This window comes from Cyprinodon tularosa, unplaced genomic scaffold (assembly GCF_016077235.1).
Source record: "Cyprinodon tularosa strain WSP-4 unplaced genomic scaffold, ASM1607723v1 ctg12, whole genome shotgun sequence".
NCBI classification, from domain to species: domain Eukaryota; kingdom Metazoa; phylum Chordata; class Actinopteri; order Cyprinodontiformes; family Cyprinodontidae; genus Cyprinodon; species Cyprinodon tularosa.
In genome coordinates this window covers 2,742,979-2,762,747 of record NW_024038003.1, presented here as the reverse complement: position 1 = coordinate 2,762,747, position 19,769 = coordinate 2,742,979, and the positions used below count along the sequence as shown (strand labels likewise).

The 19,769-nt window shown below is 38.0% G+C and overlaps 1 protein-coding gene across 1 annotated transcript; it reads left to right on the top strand.

Annotated features, from left to right (window-relative positions):
- Nucleotides 1–381: 381 nt before the first annotated feature.
- LOC119773983 (segment polarity protein dishevelled homolog DVL-3-like) lies at nt 382–18,693 on the top strand. Its single transcript, XM_038271236.1, has 15 exons — nt 382–542; nt 3,711–3,780; nt 6,146–6,261; nt 6,743–6,861; nt 9,192–9,327; nt 10,297–10,387; nt 10,525–10,594; nt 10,702–10,841; nt 11,261–11,337; nt 11,458–11,525; nt 12,060–12,209; nt 13,335–13,466; nt 14,690–14,857; nt 14,999–15,202; nt 17,454–18,693. The coding sequence occupies exons 1-15, from the start codon at nt 382–384 to the stop codon at nt 17,810–17,812; spliced, it is 2,061 nt and encodes a 686-aa protein (XP_038127164.1). The 3' UTR covers nt 17,813–18,693.
- The last annotated feature ends 1,076 nt before the right edge of the window (nt 18,694–19,769 follow it).

The window sequence follows — 19,769 nt, the reverse complement described above, 5'->3', positions numbered from 1 at the left end:
CTAAGAATCTTTATATTTCGGCATATTTTTTTTCCATTTTTTATATATTTCAAATTTTCTCCCGACGTATTAATTTTTCAAAACATGAGTAAACTGTGTTTCGGTCTTTGGACATAGTTGGGACGCTTTGTGGAGGGGCAAGTTTTCCCCCTTTATTTTTTAGTATATTGTCGAGCGTTTTGTTGAGCTGCTGCAGGATATAACGAGGGGGAAAAACGAACTATAACTAATAGAGGAGCACTGACGAACTATTGAAATACAGGAGAACCGCGGCGCAGCCGCCGACGACAGCGCAACGGGGAGCCGGGGCCCGAGAGGGAGCCTGCCAGGCCCTCGGCTTGATGCACCCAGCCTGCCTTGCTGCCACAGCAACAGTCCGAGATGGGGGAAACCAAAATAATTTACCACCTCGACGAGCAGGAGACTCCATATCTTGTAAAGTTGCCCGTGCCTGCAGACAAAGTCACTCTAGCAGACTTCAAAAACGTCCTGAAGAAACCGAATTACAAATTCTTCTTCAAATCTATGGACGATGACTTCGGGTAACTGCCGGTTATTATCATTGTGTGTATAGTGGAGTTATGATAACGACCCATTTTCCTTCAGTTACTAAAATATGTTGCTGTTAACTGTTCTCCTGCCCCAGCTGTGATCTCACCATTATCCCTTTCTATTGATTGTGGGTGCTCTGTCCTTTCTTTGTTAGCTGCTAGCTTCTACACTCACAGCGGCTCTGCTCTGCGTCCAGACCTCGTTTGTTTACATTGCTTGTCTCGAATTTGTATGACCAAGTTTGGTGTTACACTTCCCACAATCAGACAAATGCTACGCTAACTTCTAAAGTTCCAATACTTCACATTGAAATGGGGATAAATGACACCATGGATGATTCCTTGATTAGATCTCAGTACTGTCAGATTCAGGTCCCAGCCTATGCTAACGGTCTAGTGTCAGAATGAAGGGGGCCAGTTTGAGTCGCTGAGAGCCGCAGGCCCCTTGTTGTCTATTAGCCAGAGGAATGCAGAGTTGAACACAGGAATGTCCTCTTCATCACTCTGGCAGCTTTATGAGCCTGTCCTTTTGTGTTAAAACACAGCAAGACTCTGTTCAAGTTCTTAGACTTGTAGACTTAATGAAACATTTTCTTGGCGACAATTTCCCAATGTTGCCCCTGAATAAACACCCACTAGGGTGGGGCAAGTACTTAAAAGATTTGCAAGTAGGAAATATTCATTCCTTGTAATTATATAACCAGAAGATCACTACTTGTAAACTATACCTATAGAATACCTTGCTTATTAAACTATTTTATAATGCTTTTATGCTTGCATGAAGGTTTCTGTAATTAGGCATATTTTATCATGTGTATATATCCGGCAGATTTTGGCAAGGTATCTACATGGTCTTTGACTCCAATGTGAATTTATTTATTTTTTTCTCCAATGTTTTTTTTAATCAAATTTTCTCTTTTTTGATACAGCAAACTTACCTTTTAACATGTACTTATACACACATATATTCACCATTAAAACCTGCATTTGTCTAGTTCCAAAAATATATAAAGCCCTTAAGATTAAGGCAGAGACATTAAAAAGACAAAAAAAGGGGCAATATATGAATAAAAACTGTAGTCAAGACATCCATTCAAAACTCCCATCAATAAGCTCCAATTTCAGTCCCTACAATCCTCATATATGGCTCCCATAGATTCTCAAAGTCCCGTTGTTTGCCTTTGCCAATGTATGATAGTTTTTCCAGTCCGAGTGAGCTCTCAACTTCTTTTCTCCAGAGTCCCATGGAGGGGGCTTCAATGCTCCTCCAGCATAGTACAACAGATCTTCTGGCTTGAAGAAGTCCGTAGTCTATCAATGTAGTTATCCTCTGCGATTCTTTAAATTCTATCGGATATATTCCTAGAACACAGATTTTAACCTCTAATAGGACTTTTACTTTAAGCAATTTAGATAGACGCCTAATAAAATCCTTCCAAAACTTTTGGACTTTAGGACATTCCCACAAACAATGGAGAAGAGTTCCTTTTTCAGATAAACATTTAGTGCAAATATCTGGAATATCACTGGACATATGATGAAGCCTAACTGGTGTTATATAGGTTCTCATAAGCTGTTTATATTGCAGAAGTTTAAATCGTGTATTTATCGTTTGTTTTTGTGCTTTCTAATGTGCCTTTATAATATTTTCCTTTTGAATCATCTTGCAGCATCACATACAGCATCGCTATGACAGGATATATGAGATGAAATATCTTTAAAATTCAAGCAAGTCAGAAGATAGTACTTTGCAGAAGGAGAGGGACAATGTTGATGGTGCTGTTTTTTAAGGGGTCAACCTAGTATTTATATAAGTTACAAAGAAAAATAAAATACTGCAATAATATTATTTTTATCCAATGTAAATCATATAAATCAGGAGCAAACCAGAACAATAGCATATTTAAAACAGAAACAGAATATGGTTCATTAAAAGCAATTATAGTTCCGTGATAAGATAAAACATCTTATATAATTGGAGCAATTTTAATCAAGTTGAAAATCAAATCCACTGTTCATCAGATTTATACCTTAGGAAAAAAAGGGGGCTCTTTTTAAAACAATAACAAAGATTAATTACAGTTTATTTACTTTTTTTTAAATCAGGAATTCAGTAAAGTGCTATAACAGTGATTATAACAGCAGTAAAATAATAATATTTGTTTTCGTTTTGTTGCTAACACTTTGTTCTTAAGCACCAACATAAAGAACCTTTGGTTTTGCTGTGGCTATTCCAAAAAAATATCCCTGTTTTTCCGTTCTGCTTTTGTGCTTGCATAACACAAGTGTAGGTTGTAAATTAGCCTGGCTGTCTGCTCTAGTAGCCATTCGTGAGCTGCTAAAGAGGCATGCCAGGCGCAGGTTCGAATCTTTAGTTTTTTAAACATTGTCTATTGTCTTAGCTTTATCTAAAAATGGTTCATGTGAGGAACATGTCTAGGAGAGGAACCTAGAGATCCCTCAGATCAAGTTAGACTCTCCAGCTCCTACAGTACTAGGAAACCCCAAGGTCAGGAGGTATATGTGTACCCCTGCCAAAGGGCTGTGTTTTTTCATGCCAGGGCTTTCTCCCAGTGTGATGCATCTGGAAAAGCTTCAGGGGAGGCCTTCTGATCCAAAACCACCTCAGAATGTCATTAGCCTGAACTCCCCCAGATGATGGAGCACATCACCCTATTGCTAAGGTTGTCAGACTCATGTGAGCTGATTGTTTCCCGGATATTGGTTTAAAGAGTTTCATAACTCACAGTAGCTTTCCTTTAGTTTACTATCTCACATTTCTTGTTAGCCAGGGTAATACTTAGCCTGCCTGTCATCTTTCAGCCAGATGACCAGCAGTGCACAGTAGCACATGTAAGTGGGACAAATCAAAGTTGTCGGAAAAAGCTTCTGAGATTTTCTTATTAAGGGCTTTTAGCCACTGCAATTGCATGTTTTATTCGCAGTTTTAAAATCTGTAACTGTAAAAACATGTTAATACTGTGAATTATTTTGCTCTGGGCTCCTCTGTTTTCTAGCAGCATACTTGGACGAACAATAAAGGAGAACAAGCTTCCTCTGTCGGCTCTTGCAGATGGATGCACAACTTGCACAGTGATATTATACTGGTGACGGTGTACTGAATGAAAGCGTGTGTTTTTTGTTTTTGTTTTTTTCCAGAGTGGTAAAGGAAGAGATATCTGACGACAACGCTAAGCTGCCCTGTTTCAATGGACGTGTGGTGTCATGGGTAAGCTTAAAATGAACCCTGGAGTTGCTTTGTTTGTTTTTTACGTGTCTGTTTAATGCACTCGAGTTGTATTGGGCACCATTGAAGTGTAGCAGTAATTACCATCTGTTGTTCACTAACCATGACCATACATCATCTCCAGGGAGTGGCCTTAAGCATCTGTGCAATAATATCATTATCAGATAATGATCCTTGGATGAACGCGGAAATGCTCTTTCTTCCCGATATTTACTCTTTGATAAACATATTTTTCTCAGTAGCTTTAAAACATTTCATTCAAACTCGTGTATTGTCTTTTAGTATCAGTCTACCGTGCAGTCTGTTCTAGCAGTTTTCCTGTGACAAAAACACAAAGTATATTTGGTGATGGTTCAAAGCCTTCCTTGTTGTCTGCTCAAATTGAATTAAAAGCAAGTGAAATCACAGGACAGCAGGAAAATGGCTGATGACAAAGCCTCTCACTTCAGTTCATCTAACAAGAAGATTGAATCTTACAGGGAGGGGAGAGTAAAGTTAAAGAGGGAGACTGTTCTGATTCTGGATGTAAGAGGTTGATGCCTCTTTCTAATGCATCACCATGTGGTTATAATTATAGCTTTTATTTATCTTAAGCTTCATCAACACAGAGCCATTGCTGTCTTTTTATAACAGATTGTGCAGAGCTTAATGCGCTCTTCAGTTGTGGTATTTTTCTTTAGTGTGTTTACAGATTGTGTAGCTGGATTTAAAAAGTCACATCCTCTGTGCGTATGTGCATGACCACGTTTATCTATTTAGAGATGATTAAATTTTTCACAAATGGAGCATAGCTTTTTTTTTTTCTGCTAGCTCCGTTTGTCCGCAGTTCTCATCTGTTGTTTCAGTCATCTGATCGATTGTCCTCTGGGGTCCAGTAGCCTGATCTGCAGCAGATTTCATTATTGCTGCTTGTCAAATATGTTGTTAATATGGCTTATTGTCAATGAATAATCTGGTTTATCAACAGAGATTTTTTTCTGCTTGGTCCTCAGTGGAAAATTTCTTCGACATGACGTTTTTTTCCACCTAATAATATATACTGACAACAAATACATAGAATGAAATATCAATTTCCAAAGCAGGATTACACAGAAAACACATTATGTACAATATCACTTTTAATAAGTCTGTATTTATTGTTTGAGTGTAAATTAAGGGAGTGTTGGCCTAGGGGTTAGAGCGGTGCGGTTGTGCTCTGAGAAGGTTGTAAGTACCCGGTTTGCTCCCCACATCCTGAGCAAAACTCTTTACCCCGCACTGCTCCCCAGGCGCCACACAATGGCAGCCCAATGCTCCCAAAGGGGGTGGGTTAAACGCAGAGAGTGAATTTCCCCATTGTGGGACAATAAAGGGATTTACATTTTTTTTTTTTTTTATGTTTAAACAAATTCAGTTTCATGTGCAGGTGGGTTAATGAAACCACAAAAGGTATACAAATAAAGCCAGTTAGCTGGTAGCAGTAAACACAATGGCTGACTAGTAACTTTTGACAGATTCTGAAAAAAATGAAATCTGAAATCTGCTAGTTTTATTTTGTTCTTTAGGACTGGTTTGCACCTATAAAATAACCTGCAGCACATATTTCTTCATAGACTTTAGTCTGTCAGATTGGAACCAGTTGGTCAAAGAAAATGGGGAACTCAGAACCTCCTTGTTAAGAGCCTGATCTGCGTATCTATCCATACATCAATACAGTGTTCTTACGTATATAACGTTTTTTATAGTGCAACAGATCTTCTGGCTCCTGGCATATCTGCGGTCAATGGCATCTTGGTCTCTACTGTGTGGTAGTGGGAGGGATTAACACTCATTCAACTGTTAAAATATATTGTTAGCTAACAGAATTTGAGTTCATGACACTTTAAATATCATGGCCTGCAATGTATTTTTGTTTTTAATAGTGAATCAAAGTTTTTCTATATTATGCAGCAACTTTCACAACAGCATTCCTCTGTAGATTAACTCTCCACCCTGTGAGATTCAATCTTGTTGATTAAATAAGGTCAGAGGCAAATGTATTAAAATGTATAAAACAAAAAAGGGCAAATACAAACAGGTGTTCTAAGGAACTGTGATCAGTCACTTTTTGCCTTAAGAGGCATGTGCATGTGGTAGCTTGCTTTTGGTAGGGCAGGTTTTAATAAAAAAAAAAAAAGAAAGAAAGAAAATATGACCCTGCCATCTTGTTTTGTCTGTGACAAACTTTCCAAAACGAGTTTAAACAATTGCACAGAACCGTGGGTCACTGCTTTAACACACTAGCTTGTTGTGAAACTGGTTCCTCACAGCCTTTTCTCTCCATGTTTTTCTCACAATTGCTGGATGCTTTCCCTCTCTCTGCATTAAGTTGGTGTCGGGAGATGGATCTCAGACAGATGCAGGCTCGGTGGCCGACAGCTTAGAGCAGACACCACCTCTGGAGAGAACCGGGGGCATTGGAGACTCCAGACCACCCTCCTACTAGTAAGTATATTCAAAGATGGTTCTGCTTCCTCTGGTTGGTTTTTGTTCATGTTGAAAGCATCGGTTTAGAAAACTATGAATGGGACTTTAGTTTCCTAATCTCTAAAGAAAACACATTCACTCTTTTTGTGCTCAAGTTTGTTTACGCATATAATGCAGTTTTCCCATATTTTTTTCCATATTAATTTTATTTTGGTGAGGAATTCTTTTTAGAAAACATTTAACATTAGAATATATTTCAAGAACTTGCTTTGCATGCAAGATTGCCAAACAAACAGTGCTTCAAAATGAATGAACAGTTTACTTCTACTTAATGTCCAGCTACATGTACTGAACTGCTTCCTTCCATACAGACTGGATTTGAGCTCCAGCCATAGAGATAAATTATATACCTTTATTTTAATGGCTGTTGAATAAGTCCAGTCTGATAATTACCAGGAGTAATTCTGAAGTTTCTCCTTTGCTTTCTCTCTGTCTTTAGTGGGAAAGCAACGAGTGGGCGGGACAGCTTGGACAATGACACAGAAACCGGCTCCATTGTGTCGCAAAGGAGAGACAGAGACAGGGAGAGGCCAAGACGGAAACACTCAAACGACCACGGTCAGAAAGTCGCACTTGATTCATAGATCATCGTTGTTACATTTTTCTTCATTCATTTGCATGCATGGGTAGCCATAGTTACCTTTTTGTCTAAAGAGTGCACACATTAGAGCAATTCACTTAAAAAAGTCAGGTTAAAGCTGTGGGGTTTTATAAGGAATGTCTTTCTGCTAAGATGCAAATGAATGAACAGAAATAAAGCCTTAAGGGTATAGTGGAGGACGTTCTTTTTCCAAAACAAGTGGTCCTCCTAATTTTCAATCATTCTGGTGATATGTTTACATAAGGCTGTCCTATGTGGTCCTTTCCATTTTCACTTACCGGTGGTGAGTCTGACATACAGGTGCTGGTCATAAAATTAGAATATCATGAAAAAGTAGATTGATTTCAGTAATTCCATTTAAAAAGTGAAACTTGTATATTATATTCATACATTACATACAAACTCATATATTTCAGATGTTTATTTTGTTTAATTTTGATGATTACAAATGACAACAAATGAAAATCTCAAATTCATCATATCAGAAAATTAGAATATTACTGAAGACCAATAAAAACAAAGGATTTATAGAAATGTTGGCCAACTGAAAAGTATGAACATGAAAAGTATGAGCATGTACAGCACTCAGTATTTAGTTGGGCCTCCTTTGGCCTGTATTACTGCAGCAATGCGGCGTGGCATGGAGTCGATCAGTCTGTGGCACTGCTCAGGTGTTATGATAGCCCAGGTTGCTCTAATAGTGGCTTTTAGCTCTTCTGAATTGTTGGGTCTGGTGTATTGCATCTTCTTCTTCACAATACCCCATAGATTTTCTATGGGGTTAAGGTCAGGAGAGTTTGCTGGCCAATTAAGAACAGGGATACCATGGTCCTTCAACCAGGTACTGGTAGCTTTGGCACTGTGTGCAGGTACCAAGTCCTGTTGGAAAATGAAATCTGCATCTCCAAAAAGTTGGTCAGCTGCAGGAAGCATGAAGTGCTCTTACACTTCCTGGTATGTGGCTGCGTTGACCCTGGACCTCAGAAAACACAATGGACCAACACCAGCAGATGACATGGCACCCCAAACCATCACTGACTGTGGAAACTTTACACTGGACTTCAAGCAACGTGGATGAAGTGCCTCTCTTCTTTTCCTCCAGACTCTGGGACCTTGATTTCCAAAGGAAATGCAAAATTTACTTTCATCAGAGAACATGACTTTGGACCACTCACCAGCAGTCCAGTCCTGTTTCTCCTTAGCCCAGGCAAGACGCTTCTGACGCTGTCTGTGGTTCAAGAGTGGCTTGACACAAGGAATGCGACAGCAGAAACCCATGTCTTTCATACGTCTGTGTGTGGTGGTTCTTGAAGCACTCACTCCAGCTGCAGTCCACTCTTTGTGAATCTCCCCCACATTTTTGAATGGGTTTTGTTTCACAATCCTCTCCAGGGTGCGGTTATCTCTCTTGCTTGTACACTTTTTTCGACCACATCTTTTCCTTCCCTTCGCCTCTCTATTAATGTGCTTGGACACTGAGCTCTGTGAACAGCCAGCCTCTTTAGCGATGACCTTTTGTGTCTTGCCCTCCTTGTGCAAGGTGTCGATGGTCGTCTTTTGGACAACTGTCAAGTCAGCAGTCTTCCCCATGATTGTGTAGCCTATAGAACTAGACTGAAAGACCATTTAAAGGCTTTTGCAGGTGGTTTGAGTTAATTAGCTGATTAGAGTGTGGCACCAGGGGCCATCAATTTTGAACCTTTTCACAATATTCTAATTTTCTGATATGATGAATTTGAGATTTTCATTTGTTGTCATTTGTAATCATCAAAATTAAACAAAATAAACATCTGAAATATATGAGTTTGTATGTAATGTATGAATATAATATACAAGTTTCACTTTTTAAATGGAATTACTGAAATCAATCTACTTTTTCATGATATTCTAATTTTATGACCAGCACCTGTAGTGGAAAAATAGCAAATCTTCTTTTGGAAAGTAAGCTTGTATGAGCGATGCAAACAGCAAGTTTTAAACAGAGCGTGCACGAGGAGAAATGGGATTGTGCATTCTGTAACACATTTAATAGGCGTTCACTCTTGGAATCTGGTACAGGGTTTTGCATGTGCATTTTTTTTTTTCTCAAAAATCCTCCACTATACCTTAAGTTTGTATATTGAGGACAGCTTTTATTATAATTTATAATGACTGCTGGCAGGGTTATAGAATTATATGGTACCTACATGGATATAAAAAACAAAAACAAACAATTTGATGTTTCATTTGTGTTTCTATTTTTGGAGTGTAACCTCTCTGTTTTGATTGAAATACTGTACTGCTGCAGGTGGAAGGCAGAATGGGTATTCATCGCGAGCGATGGGACGCGGAGCAGCCGAGTACGACAGCTGCTCATCTTTCATGAGCAGCGAGCTCGAGTCTACGTCCTGCTTCGATTCAGAAGATGATGATGCAACCAGCAGGTTGGATGTTGGCTATGGCTACTTTGACCACACATTTAGCTGTAATATTAGGAAATGCTCTCATTTCTCTTTGTCAACATAAAGAAAAGGGGCAGTTGACTTATTTCTACAGATTCAATTATCGGAACGTTGATTTTTTTTTATTTTACAATTATTTTCATTTAATGTTCCATAAGAAAAATAGATAAAAGAACAGCATACAAATTGTTTTTCCCAGTGTTGGTGTTTTAATAATCATTAATTATGTAACGCAGGAGCAGAGGGAATGTATTGCTGCATATGTGAACGAAGAGTTGACCCTAGCATCTTACTTTAGCATTTAGCAATGCCAGTATTATGTAAATACCAGATTCGATGTGTGTTCCCTAGAATGCATTTCCTAAAATAGATGTTATCTTGACTACCTTGTAAACAATGTCATCATTTGGCAGAAAACCCAACACTAATGATATATAAACATTAATGTTGTGCACAGAATGGTTTGTTTATGATATATGCATTTGAAATAGGTTAATATATACTAGGGCTGAAACAATTGATCAGATTAATCGATTATTAAAATAACCGTCAACTATTTTAGTAATTGATTAGTCATTAAATGGACTATAGAGATTGAAAAACATGCTTTTAGCTGATAGAGCAACCTACTTAAAGCAGCAATTATATGGAAATTGTAAAAAAAATTATATAAATATTTTGCATTTAAGATAAAAAAAAAAAACATTTACATCTGTGAATATGCTCTACCACAAGTGAAAAAGTTTTAGTTTCATCTTGTTTAATTCTGTAAAAAACCTTTTAAGGAACCTTTTCCTTTCCGATTATTAAAAGATTAGCATAATAGTTTTTAGTTGCCGTCATATATATATATATATATATATATATATATATATACACACATAATGTATCCTGGAGATTTAGTATGTGTGCTCCATAATATGTAAAATTAAAAATGAAATTCCTTTTTAGGTTCAGTAGTTCCACTGAGCAGAGCTCGTCTAGATTAATGAGACGACACCGCCGTCGCCGAAGGAAACCAAAGGCGTCCAATATGGACAGGGTAAGACGACACACTCCTTTCAGTAGCGCACAGGATGATGTGCTGATAAAAGCTCCTAGCCAGTTTTAAACATTATTTTTAGCTTTGTTTGCCCCTCCCACTGCTTAATCCCTAATTTTCTCAAACATCCTCTTCAGTCTTCGTCATTCAGCAGCATCACCGATTCGACCATGTCTCTGAACATTATCACCGTAACTCTTAATATGGGTTGGTTACTTAATTATTTTAAACTTAATTTTCACTATTAACCTCCCTTTTGTCCACTTCACTTTTTAATGTTTATTTTTTATTTCTCTCTCTCATCTCCTTTACAGAGAAGTACAACTTCTTGGGTATCAGTATTGTGGGTCAGAGTAATGAGAGGGGAGATGGAGGGATCTATATTGGCTCCATCATGAAGGGAGGAGCTGTGGCTGCAGATGGACGGATAGAGCCTGGAGACATGCTCTTACAGGTGCGAATATGTGAGAAGGGACTAAAAGAGAAATACATTTCCAGAAGGTTTTTTTTAAGTACAGACATTCGTTTTGAAATGTAAGGAGGGTTGAATACATGTAACAGTATATATTTACATCTAGCTTCAAAACATTTTTAAGAGTCTTTTATCAGAATGCAACTATTGTTATTTGATAGTTTCTTTTCTGTTGTAACTTTAATATCTTTTAGAAATATTAGCAGGATTGTTTTTCCCAGATTATTATATAGTTTATTTTTTTTTAAACAAGCTTAGGGAAAGTAATGGCTTTGCACTTTGGGATTTGTTAGTGCAACTGAGGAAGAGTTAAGTGGAAATAATTTTATAGCGCATACTGCTGTAAGCATGCTGCAGACAGCCTGACTCTATCTAATTCTCTGCTCTTTTTTTCTGTGTAGGTGAATGACATAAACTTTGAGAATATGAGTAACGACGATGCGGTGCGGGTGCTGAGGGACATCGTGCACAAACCGGGGTCAGTTGCAGTCATAAATACACTCCCCATAATTATACCCATAAAAAAGCAGTCTATTAAAGTTGGAGATCATTTTATTATGGTTATATTTAGTGGTAATTATCTGTGTTTTCGAAACAGCCCTATTACTCTGACTGTTGCAAAGTGCTGGGACCCGAACCCTCGGAGCTGTTTTGCTCTTCCCAGGAGTGAGTGTTTTTTTTTATTTTATTCTGTTATAGATATGTTGGGAAATATATGTAGAAACGGTAAGAGGGTTAAAGAGAAGAAATATATTGAACTGCAGCTGTCGTCTCAGTTTCAGTAAATGCAGTTGTTTCAAATACAAAGATTTTCATGCGTGCAATATTGATATATTTTAGACAAAGTGCATATCCACTTATCTATTTAAAATCAGATATAATATTTGGCCATGGTGACACACTTGGCTTGCATAGGGAGTCTTTTACTTGATGCCAACTTTTGGTATATATAGCAGCTGAGCTGTTAAAACCAAGGAAAAGTGTTGGAGACGTTGTGCTAATGGACAAGATGGTGACCTTGAGGTTAAAATATTAATATTATTTTAATGAATTTAACCAGAAAGTCATTACATTATTCTGAACATTAAATGTCTTGGGGGGGGGGAAATAAGCTTTTTTTCTCCAAATAAAACAGATTAAAAAGCACTTAGGGTTTTTTTTTTCTTTAAACTGAGCAAAGGCATTTCTTACATTCCACAGGCGAGCCCATCCGGCCCATCGACCCAGCTGCATGGGTGTCCCACACAGCCGCCATGACCGGGGTTTACCCTCCATATGGGATGAGCCCTTCCATGAGCACAGTCACATCCACCAGCTCCTCCATCAGCAGCTCCATTCCCGAGACTGAAAGTGAGTCATCTCCCCCCCTACAGCTGCCTGCTGTGGCTTGTTATTGCAGGATATTTATTCAAAACAACTGTTGTCGCTTTCATTTAGGCCCCACATACACTAGTCTGCTATAATCTAAGAGCGGTGCTCCAGGTTTGTTCAGATGTTAAATCTTAAATACTTAACACTATTCTCCCAAAACCTGTGGTCATCTAACTTTTAAAAATGCTGTAATATCCCCATATCTGATATACATGTTGCCTCTCCCTTAAACTGCATTCCTCTCTGCTCTCCGTTCCAGTTTTTAGCCCCACAGCTTCCATCTGTTCAATAACTCTCCCTCAAACTGGGCTATAACTCAAACGAGTTTAATCTCCCCTGTAATCGCTGGAAACAACTGAGATGTTCTGGCTTCATTTCTAGAAGAAATATGTTTCCTCTTTATGCACAGTTTCCAACCAGCTTGTGATCTGATATGCATCTATGTATGTTTTCACCCTAAAATGAAACATAAGTGTCATACAGCTGCATAAAGTTAGCGTTAATATATTTTTATATACTGTAGGATGTTGGCTTTATTTCAAATGCAGCATCAGAGAAGTTAGTAGAATAAAGATGAGCTGTTAAAAGCGATTTATGGAAGGATTATTTTCCCCCCAGGTATTTCAAAGCAGCTTTCATATAGCTAGCTAGCATCATCTGTGATATTACAGAAGGCTTTATATCTAAGGGTGGATTAAGTAAGCTACATGCCCTAAATTTTTTACTCTTCAAAATATGCAATCTTGGAATGTGCTGAGACTCTGTTCTAATGATTTATGAGATAGTTTGCTTTTCTAAGGAATACAATTTTTAGAGCTACTGAGCTATTTGTGTGGAATAATTACCAGTCTGAATCTAGTTTGAAAATCACAATGAAAAGCGCACATTGATCCTGTTTCATTTCAGGCTGCAGGAAATCATTATTTAAGGCAAATTCCTAAACAACATTTTTGCATTTGTCCCAGTAACACAACTCAGCAGTTTAGCAAGTGTTTTTGGGAAAAAAAATAAATAAAACCGAATGTAGCTTAGTTTGTTGGGTTTACTTGGGTTCTGTTATTTATTTATTTGTAAACTAAGATTTGTCCTTTTTATGTCTCTCAGGATTTGATGACTTTCATCTGTCAATTCATAGCGACATGGCAACAGTTGCTAAGGCTATGGCCTGTCCAGAGTCGGGACTGGAGGTGCGGGACAGGATGTGGCTGAAGATAACAATCGCTAACGCCTTTATTGGTATGTTTATCAGAGAAGGGGAGATGGTTGAGAGACCAAAACCAACTAGAGCATAATTGGGAAGTGAAAAGACAAGTTTGTTGGAGAACATTAGTAAAAAAAAAAAAAAAAGCAGCACCGTGTGAATAAGAGACACTGCAGATTCCTTGATTCATAAGTTATAAACCATTGTCTAATGCTTGAACATCTTTATGAGATTAGTTGTATAAATCATTTGGAAATAGGAAGAGTGACCCAACTACAAAGCCATCAGCCTAAACCTACAGGGCAAGGTTTTGAGAGCATCAGCCAAATATTTATTCAAGAGGCTCATGATAACTCTGGGAAGTAGCCACAGAGATACACAGCTTGGCAGGGAAAATCTCTGCACAGAATAACATTCAGTTGTGAACTCTGCAGATTTTACTTCAGTGGAAATTTTACAAAGAAAAAAAACAAACCAAAAAAGAAGTAATGTTTGCAGGCAATGGCATACCATGAAAAGCACATGCCAAACACGAGGAAGGATCTGCTCAGTACACACAAAAAAAAAACATTTTCTAGATGGATGGATTATGTCATCTGCTATCCCCTTCATGATAGCTGGTGGCAGCATTGTGCCTTGGTAACACTTCTCTTCATTAAATGGCTGTACAGATGAAGTTGATCAGATTTGATTGAAAGATGGATTAAAAAAAAAAACAATTTCAGCTGTAAATAGATTAACTGCACCAGAGGTTAACCTTCCAGCAGGACATTGACCCTAAACATACAAGTACAATTAAATGGTTAAGCTATGTTGGAAATACAGCCTGTATGTGTTGGTGAGATCTTCCAAAAGAAAAGAAGGATGTAATTGCCACTGAAGGGTTTCTACAAAGTATTTAGCCAGGAAAGGATACGGATGCACACCATGAATCCTTTACCTTTCTCACTCATGTTCTATTTGATTAAATACACTGAAATTTATGACCATAACATGACAGAACGGCTGAAGGAATGTTTATATTCCTGAAATAGATGTTATATGTTTACTCTTGCCTATCCTTTATTTAGATTCTCTGCTCAATTTGTAGTCCAATATTATTGGTATTGCCTAAATACTTTTTTCTTTTGGCCGTGATTTTCTGTGATATTCCATAGCATTATGGTGCCGTGGCCATTGAAAGAATAATGCCATTTAATCAATAAGAGACATACGACTGTGTGGCTTGTAAAAATGTGTTTGGCCTTCTCTGTCTCAGGGTCTGATGTGGTGGACTGGCTCTTCCATCATGTAGAAGGATTCTCAGATCGTCGGGAAGCACGTAAATATGCCAGCAACCTGCTGAAAGCGGGCTACATAAGGCACACTGTTAATAAGATCACATTTTCTGAGCAGTGTTACTATGTCTTCGGGGACCTATGTGGCAGTAAGTGTTCAGAGCTGTTTTTCTTCATTTGTTGACTAGCGATAAAAGTTACAGAATCATCTGTCATTTGCTAAATATTTTAAGCAAGGAAATAGAGAGATTGTGGCAGCTTAAATCAAATGATTCCCTTGTTTTCCTCAGATATGGCCCATCTGTCCCTGCATGACCACGATGGCTCTAGTGGGGGGGCCTCAGACCAGGACACAGTTCCTCCTCTGCCTCACCCAGGGGCTGCTCCATGGCCAATGCCTCTGCCTTATCAGTTTCCTATTCCACATCCTTATGACCTGCCACAGCCTTTCCATGGAGGACCAGGAGCAGGCAGTGCTGGAAGCCTGCACAGTGGTGAGTGGGAACCCTGCAGATTTTCATTAAGCATATTGATCAACCTGTTATTTTGTGTACAGATAAACATTAAAAACAGCAGTGAGCTTACTTTGATGTCAAAGACTAATTTACCGATTTAATCTCCCAACAGGACTGAAGAGAATCTATAGAAAAGCTTAAATTGCATTTCTGATACATTTGCTAAAAAGGCTATTCTGTATTTCAGGGCTTCCCAAACAATGCTAATATGTGACCCCAAAAATTAGTGTGCCAGAGACTGGTGACCTCTATTGGTAACAGCATGTAATTATTTCACTCTGTTTCTAAATATAGATTGAAATAATCAGATGTATTTTTGAATACATTTATTTTTAAAATCTAGGGCCAATTTACAACACATGTCATCTTAAGGTATTTTACAGAGAGAATTCAACCAGATCAGGTAGACAGATTTAAATATTACTTTCAGTCATGCTTATCCCAGGCAGGGTTGCGAGTGGTGCTGGTGCTCCAGCTGTCTACAGGGGCAAGAGGCGGCGGTACACCCTGGACAGGTCGCCAGTCCATCGCAGCCATAGAGACACACATTTTATATATTTTTTCATGTATAAAAAAGTTGTATATCTAATTATTTTGTGTAACATTTTATAGTTTATTTTGATTTATTTATTTCATTTTGGCCCTCCATACACCTGAGGCATCACATTACAATGAATCTGGAAATCCTGCAACCTCTGCCTTACATTATTAGTATCACTCGTTTTGGAAATGTCTTACCGATGTTTAAGAAAATGTTAAGGGTAGCATTTTAATACCATTGATTTTTAACACACCGTTCAGTTAATACATATGGAATTCAAGAGCCAGTGGAGACGGTTGTACATCCTTAACTGTAGGTAAACACACGTTACTAGTTCACCATAAATTCTTCATGGTTGTTTGGCTGATTCCTACTCCTTTTAATGTCTGAAGGGATAGTGTGCCCTATTATAAGATAAATTAACTCTTTGCTGTTATTCGGCATCTAGATCATGCTGCGTTTAACACAAAGTGGCCAATTTTACTCTACTGTGTGTGGTGATTGTGTTCTTGGTCTACTATACCTGAATCAAACATATTTTGTATACACACTGAACATAATAGGTTTGATTAACTGTTGTGATTGGCATTACAGGACACAGTTCAGGTCAGTAAGCTCTTAAGGGGGGGGGGGAGCTTGGCAGATAAACTCAGAACTGGCCATATTTGTTGTCTGGAATTTTAGGTATTTAAGATCTGGGTGAGAAAAAAACAGCCTTTGTGGTTTTAGAAAATGTCTGCTTACAACTGAGTTATTCAATGACTAACAACAGCTGGACCCACGGAGACACTTCTTAGTTATGCTGTTTTCATTCCTTTCTGTTTTCCTTGTGCTTTACTTGATTTTAAAACATGCTTGTTGATTGTTTGCAAGACATGACAAAAAACAATACTTGAACAATACGCGAAGTGTGCTTCAAGACTTTCTGAAGTTGACATATCAACTGTATGCATTCAGGCTGTCAGTTTGACAATATACCAAGCTACTAATACTTGAATCCATAAAATAAAGATAATTTCTTTTGGCAAATGGTCTTCAAATCATCGAGAGTTCATCTATGTTGAATCAGTTGTATGTTTTGGATCATTATCCTAATGAAAAACAAATGGATAACCCATCTGCAGCTGAGATGTGTTTTCTGAAATGGTCTGGTTTTTTTGTTTTGTTTTTTGAAAAACTTAATGCTGCCAAAAAGAAGTGTCTAATGGTCGTCAGACAATGAGATGCAATCTACATGCCACTATTTGCTGCCCTGGACTTGGGGGATGTACACTATAAACCATGCCTTTTAGCACGTATGATAGAAGAATAAACAATTTCTTATTGAAATTCTTAAAAACTCTTATCAACCTTTAGAAAAAAATGTTTAGGTTTTAGTCCAATGGTTGCCTTATTTTATTACAAAGAGGGGTCTGGCGTTCTGATGAGTGTAAAGCAAGTATTGATAAAAAAAAAAAAACACCTTTTTTAAACAGAAATTTTTTTACTACGCCCTACGGAATAAATACACTAAAATTAACGTTTTTTTGTTTTGTATTGCAATAAAAATTTTTTTTCTGTATGAATGTTTTAACATATCAGTACAAAGAGTTTCACTTTATTATTTGCCCTTTTATATATATATTTTTTTATGGCAATGAAACAAAAAAAAAAAGTGTCTTTAATTGTCTCTTGTAATTCATTTAACAGGAAGCAGTGGCTCTAACTGCAGCAAGAACGAGGGCCGGAAATCTGGTGGCAGTGGCAGCGAATCTGAGGTCAGGAGCAACAGAGCCCCTAGTGAGCGATCAATAGCTCCCCCTAGTGAGCGCAGCATCCGTAGCTCTGTCAGCCACCGCAGTGCCAACTCTCATTCAATTGCCTATGGGCCCGGCCTTGTCTACGGTCCCCCCGGGCTGCCACCCCAGCCCACACATTTGTCTACCGCTGCACCTGGTGCTCCACAAGGCAGAGAGCTGCCATCTGTGCCTCCTGAGCTGACCGCTTCCCGCCAGTCTCTGCGTATGGCAGTTGGCAACGCTGGAGAGTTCTTTGTCGACGTAATGTGACCATGTGTTGAAGTTGGGAATAAAGTAGCAGGTTGGATGTTCTTATCACCATTTATGTGAGGAGGACATTGTGACAGGTTGAAGGAGGCAGGAAAGATTGCAAAAGCTGTAACTCAAGGTCTTGATAACTTTTTCAAAAGCATAAAACCAACCTAGTTTTGCATGCTGATAAAAAAAAAGATGTCCTTATCACTTGTGCTTCTCTCCCAAGTAATAATGTTCATACTTTCTTCAGTGAAGAAAAACCCCTTTTTCAAGATGGAACCAAAGTGTCTTTCTCAGGGTGGGTGGAAGTTTGTTTAAGGACAAGGCTGGAGTGAGATGGCTCTGGAGGAAACGCTCAACTGGAAGGATGACTCAGCTTAAAACCACATGGATGGGGTTCATTTATGCTGCTCTTTACTCTTCCCACCTCTGCTCTGCTTTCCTTATCTGTTCAGTCCACCCACCCCCCCCAGTCCTCTCCATGGCATGACAAAATGAAGCCTTTCCTCTGTTCTTTTTGTCCATACTCTGACCTCTAACAAGAAAAAACTAAAGAACACTAAATGCTAACCTTGATTCTAATGTTTATGATACTTGCTTGGCATAAAAGAGAAGAAATGAGAGCTTTTGTATGTAGAATTGCAGTTGTTTTTTACTGTAATGTTGCATTTTTCTTATAATATACATAGTTGGTCACTACCAAGTTCATTTTAAAGCTTAACAGGAGCATTGAACATTAAGAGTCATTTTTACACTACAATGTTAAAATATTTCTGCTAACCAGAGAACTTTCGGTCTCACAATGTATAGTGAAACTTTTCTTACCAGGCTTTTCACACTACTCTTTGATCAAGGAAAATGTCTTTTTATTTATAAATATAGTTTTATGACATAAATGTGGTGTTTTGTGGGGTCTTTTCTGTGTGTTTGTGATTCAGTCTAACAGAAAATAACTCCATGGGCCTTTTTTCCCCCCATGCTAACCCAGGTCATATTTGCATTTAAAAGCAGTGGATTCCAGGATGTCTATGAGCAGGAATGTGAAGGTTGGCCAGTCTGGTTTGCAGATGTGTGTAGTAGGGGTGGGATGGGGTATAAAAAGAGCAGTATGTGTACAGTTAAATTGGTGTCGGAACTGAATGACCCTGTGCAAATTTTTTCTGTAGATTCAGGTGGAATAACCTCCACAAAAAGCTGATGCTGCTTTTTCCCCTCTGTGGGAGTTGACTTCTTAAGGCGATCATTTAGGTAAAAGGGTTCCAGTACAGTTTTAAAGTCTAAAGTATTCCTTTTAATTTAGGTCAAAGTCTCAAACTCCAATCCTAAACTCTGGTGTCCTGCAGCTTTTTTCGACACCTCTAAATCTAATAATTAGGTTATTAGTTAGACTTAGTTGTTCAGAACTCCATGAACCAGGAAGGCAGTTCAGACGCTAGATTAAAGCAGCTGTTCACTAAATCTCAAGGACTGTAGTTTTGGTTGATTTATGTTTTCCAAGTCTGGGGTAACAGTAAGCAAGAGTTACTTTAAGAGTTCATTTAGAATTTTGTCTTATTAAAATTGCATCTTTATATAATTTATCCACTATACATTCATGTATTTTAGTCATTAATTTCTTTTATCTATACATTTTTTTCCAACAAGCTATTACTTAAATTATTTTTGCCATGCACCCATTTATGCATCTTATTTTAATCCTCTATCACCATTTATTTTATGTATTTTGCCTTTTTCTATTCTAATTGTCCTTTTGTCAACAATTTTTATATTAAAAACATGATTAGATGCAGCTTTTATGGAATGGAAAAGTTTTGCACTTGTACTTCAAAACCTATGACAAAACATGTTCACTAGGAAAGTATGGGCAAAATTGCAGAAACCCTGGGAAAAAATAAGTTCAGAAATATCTCATATTAGAACATTTTAACAGTCTTCTGCCGCCCTTCTGGTCCTTTTGGGGAACTGCATCTCA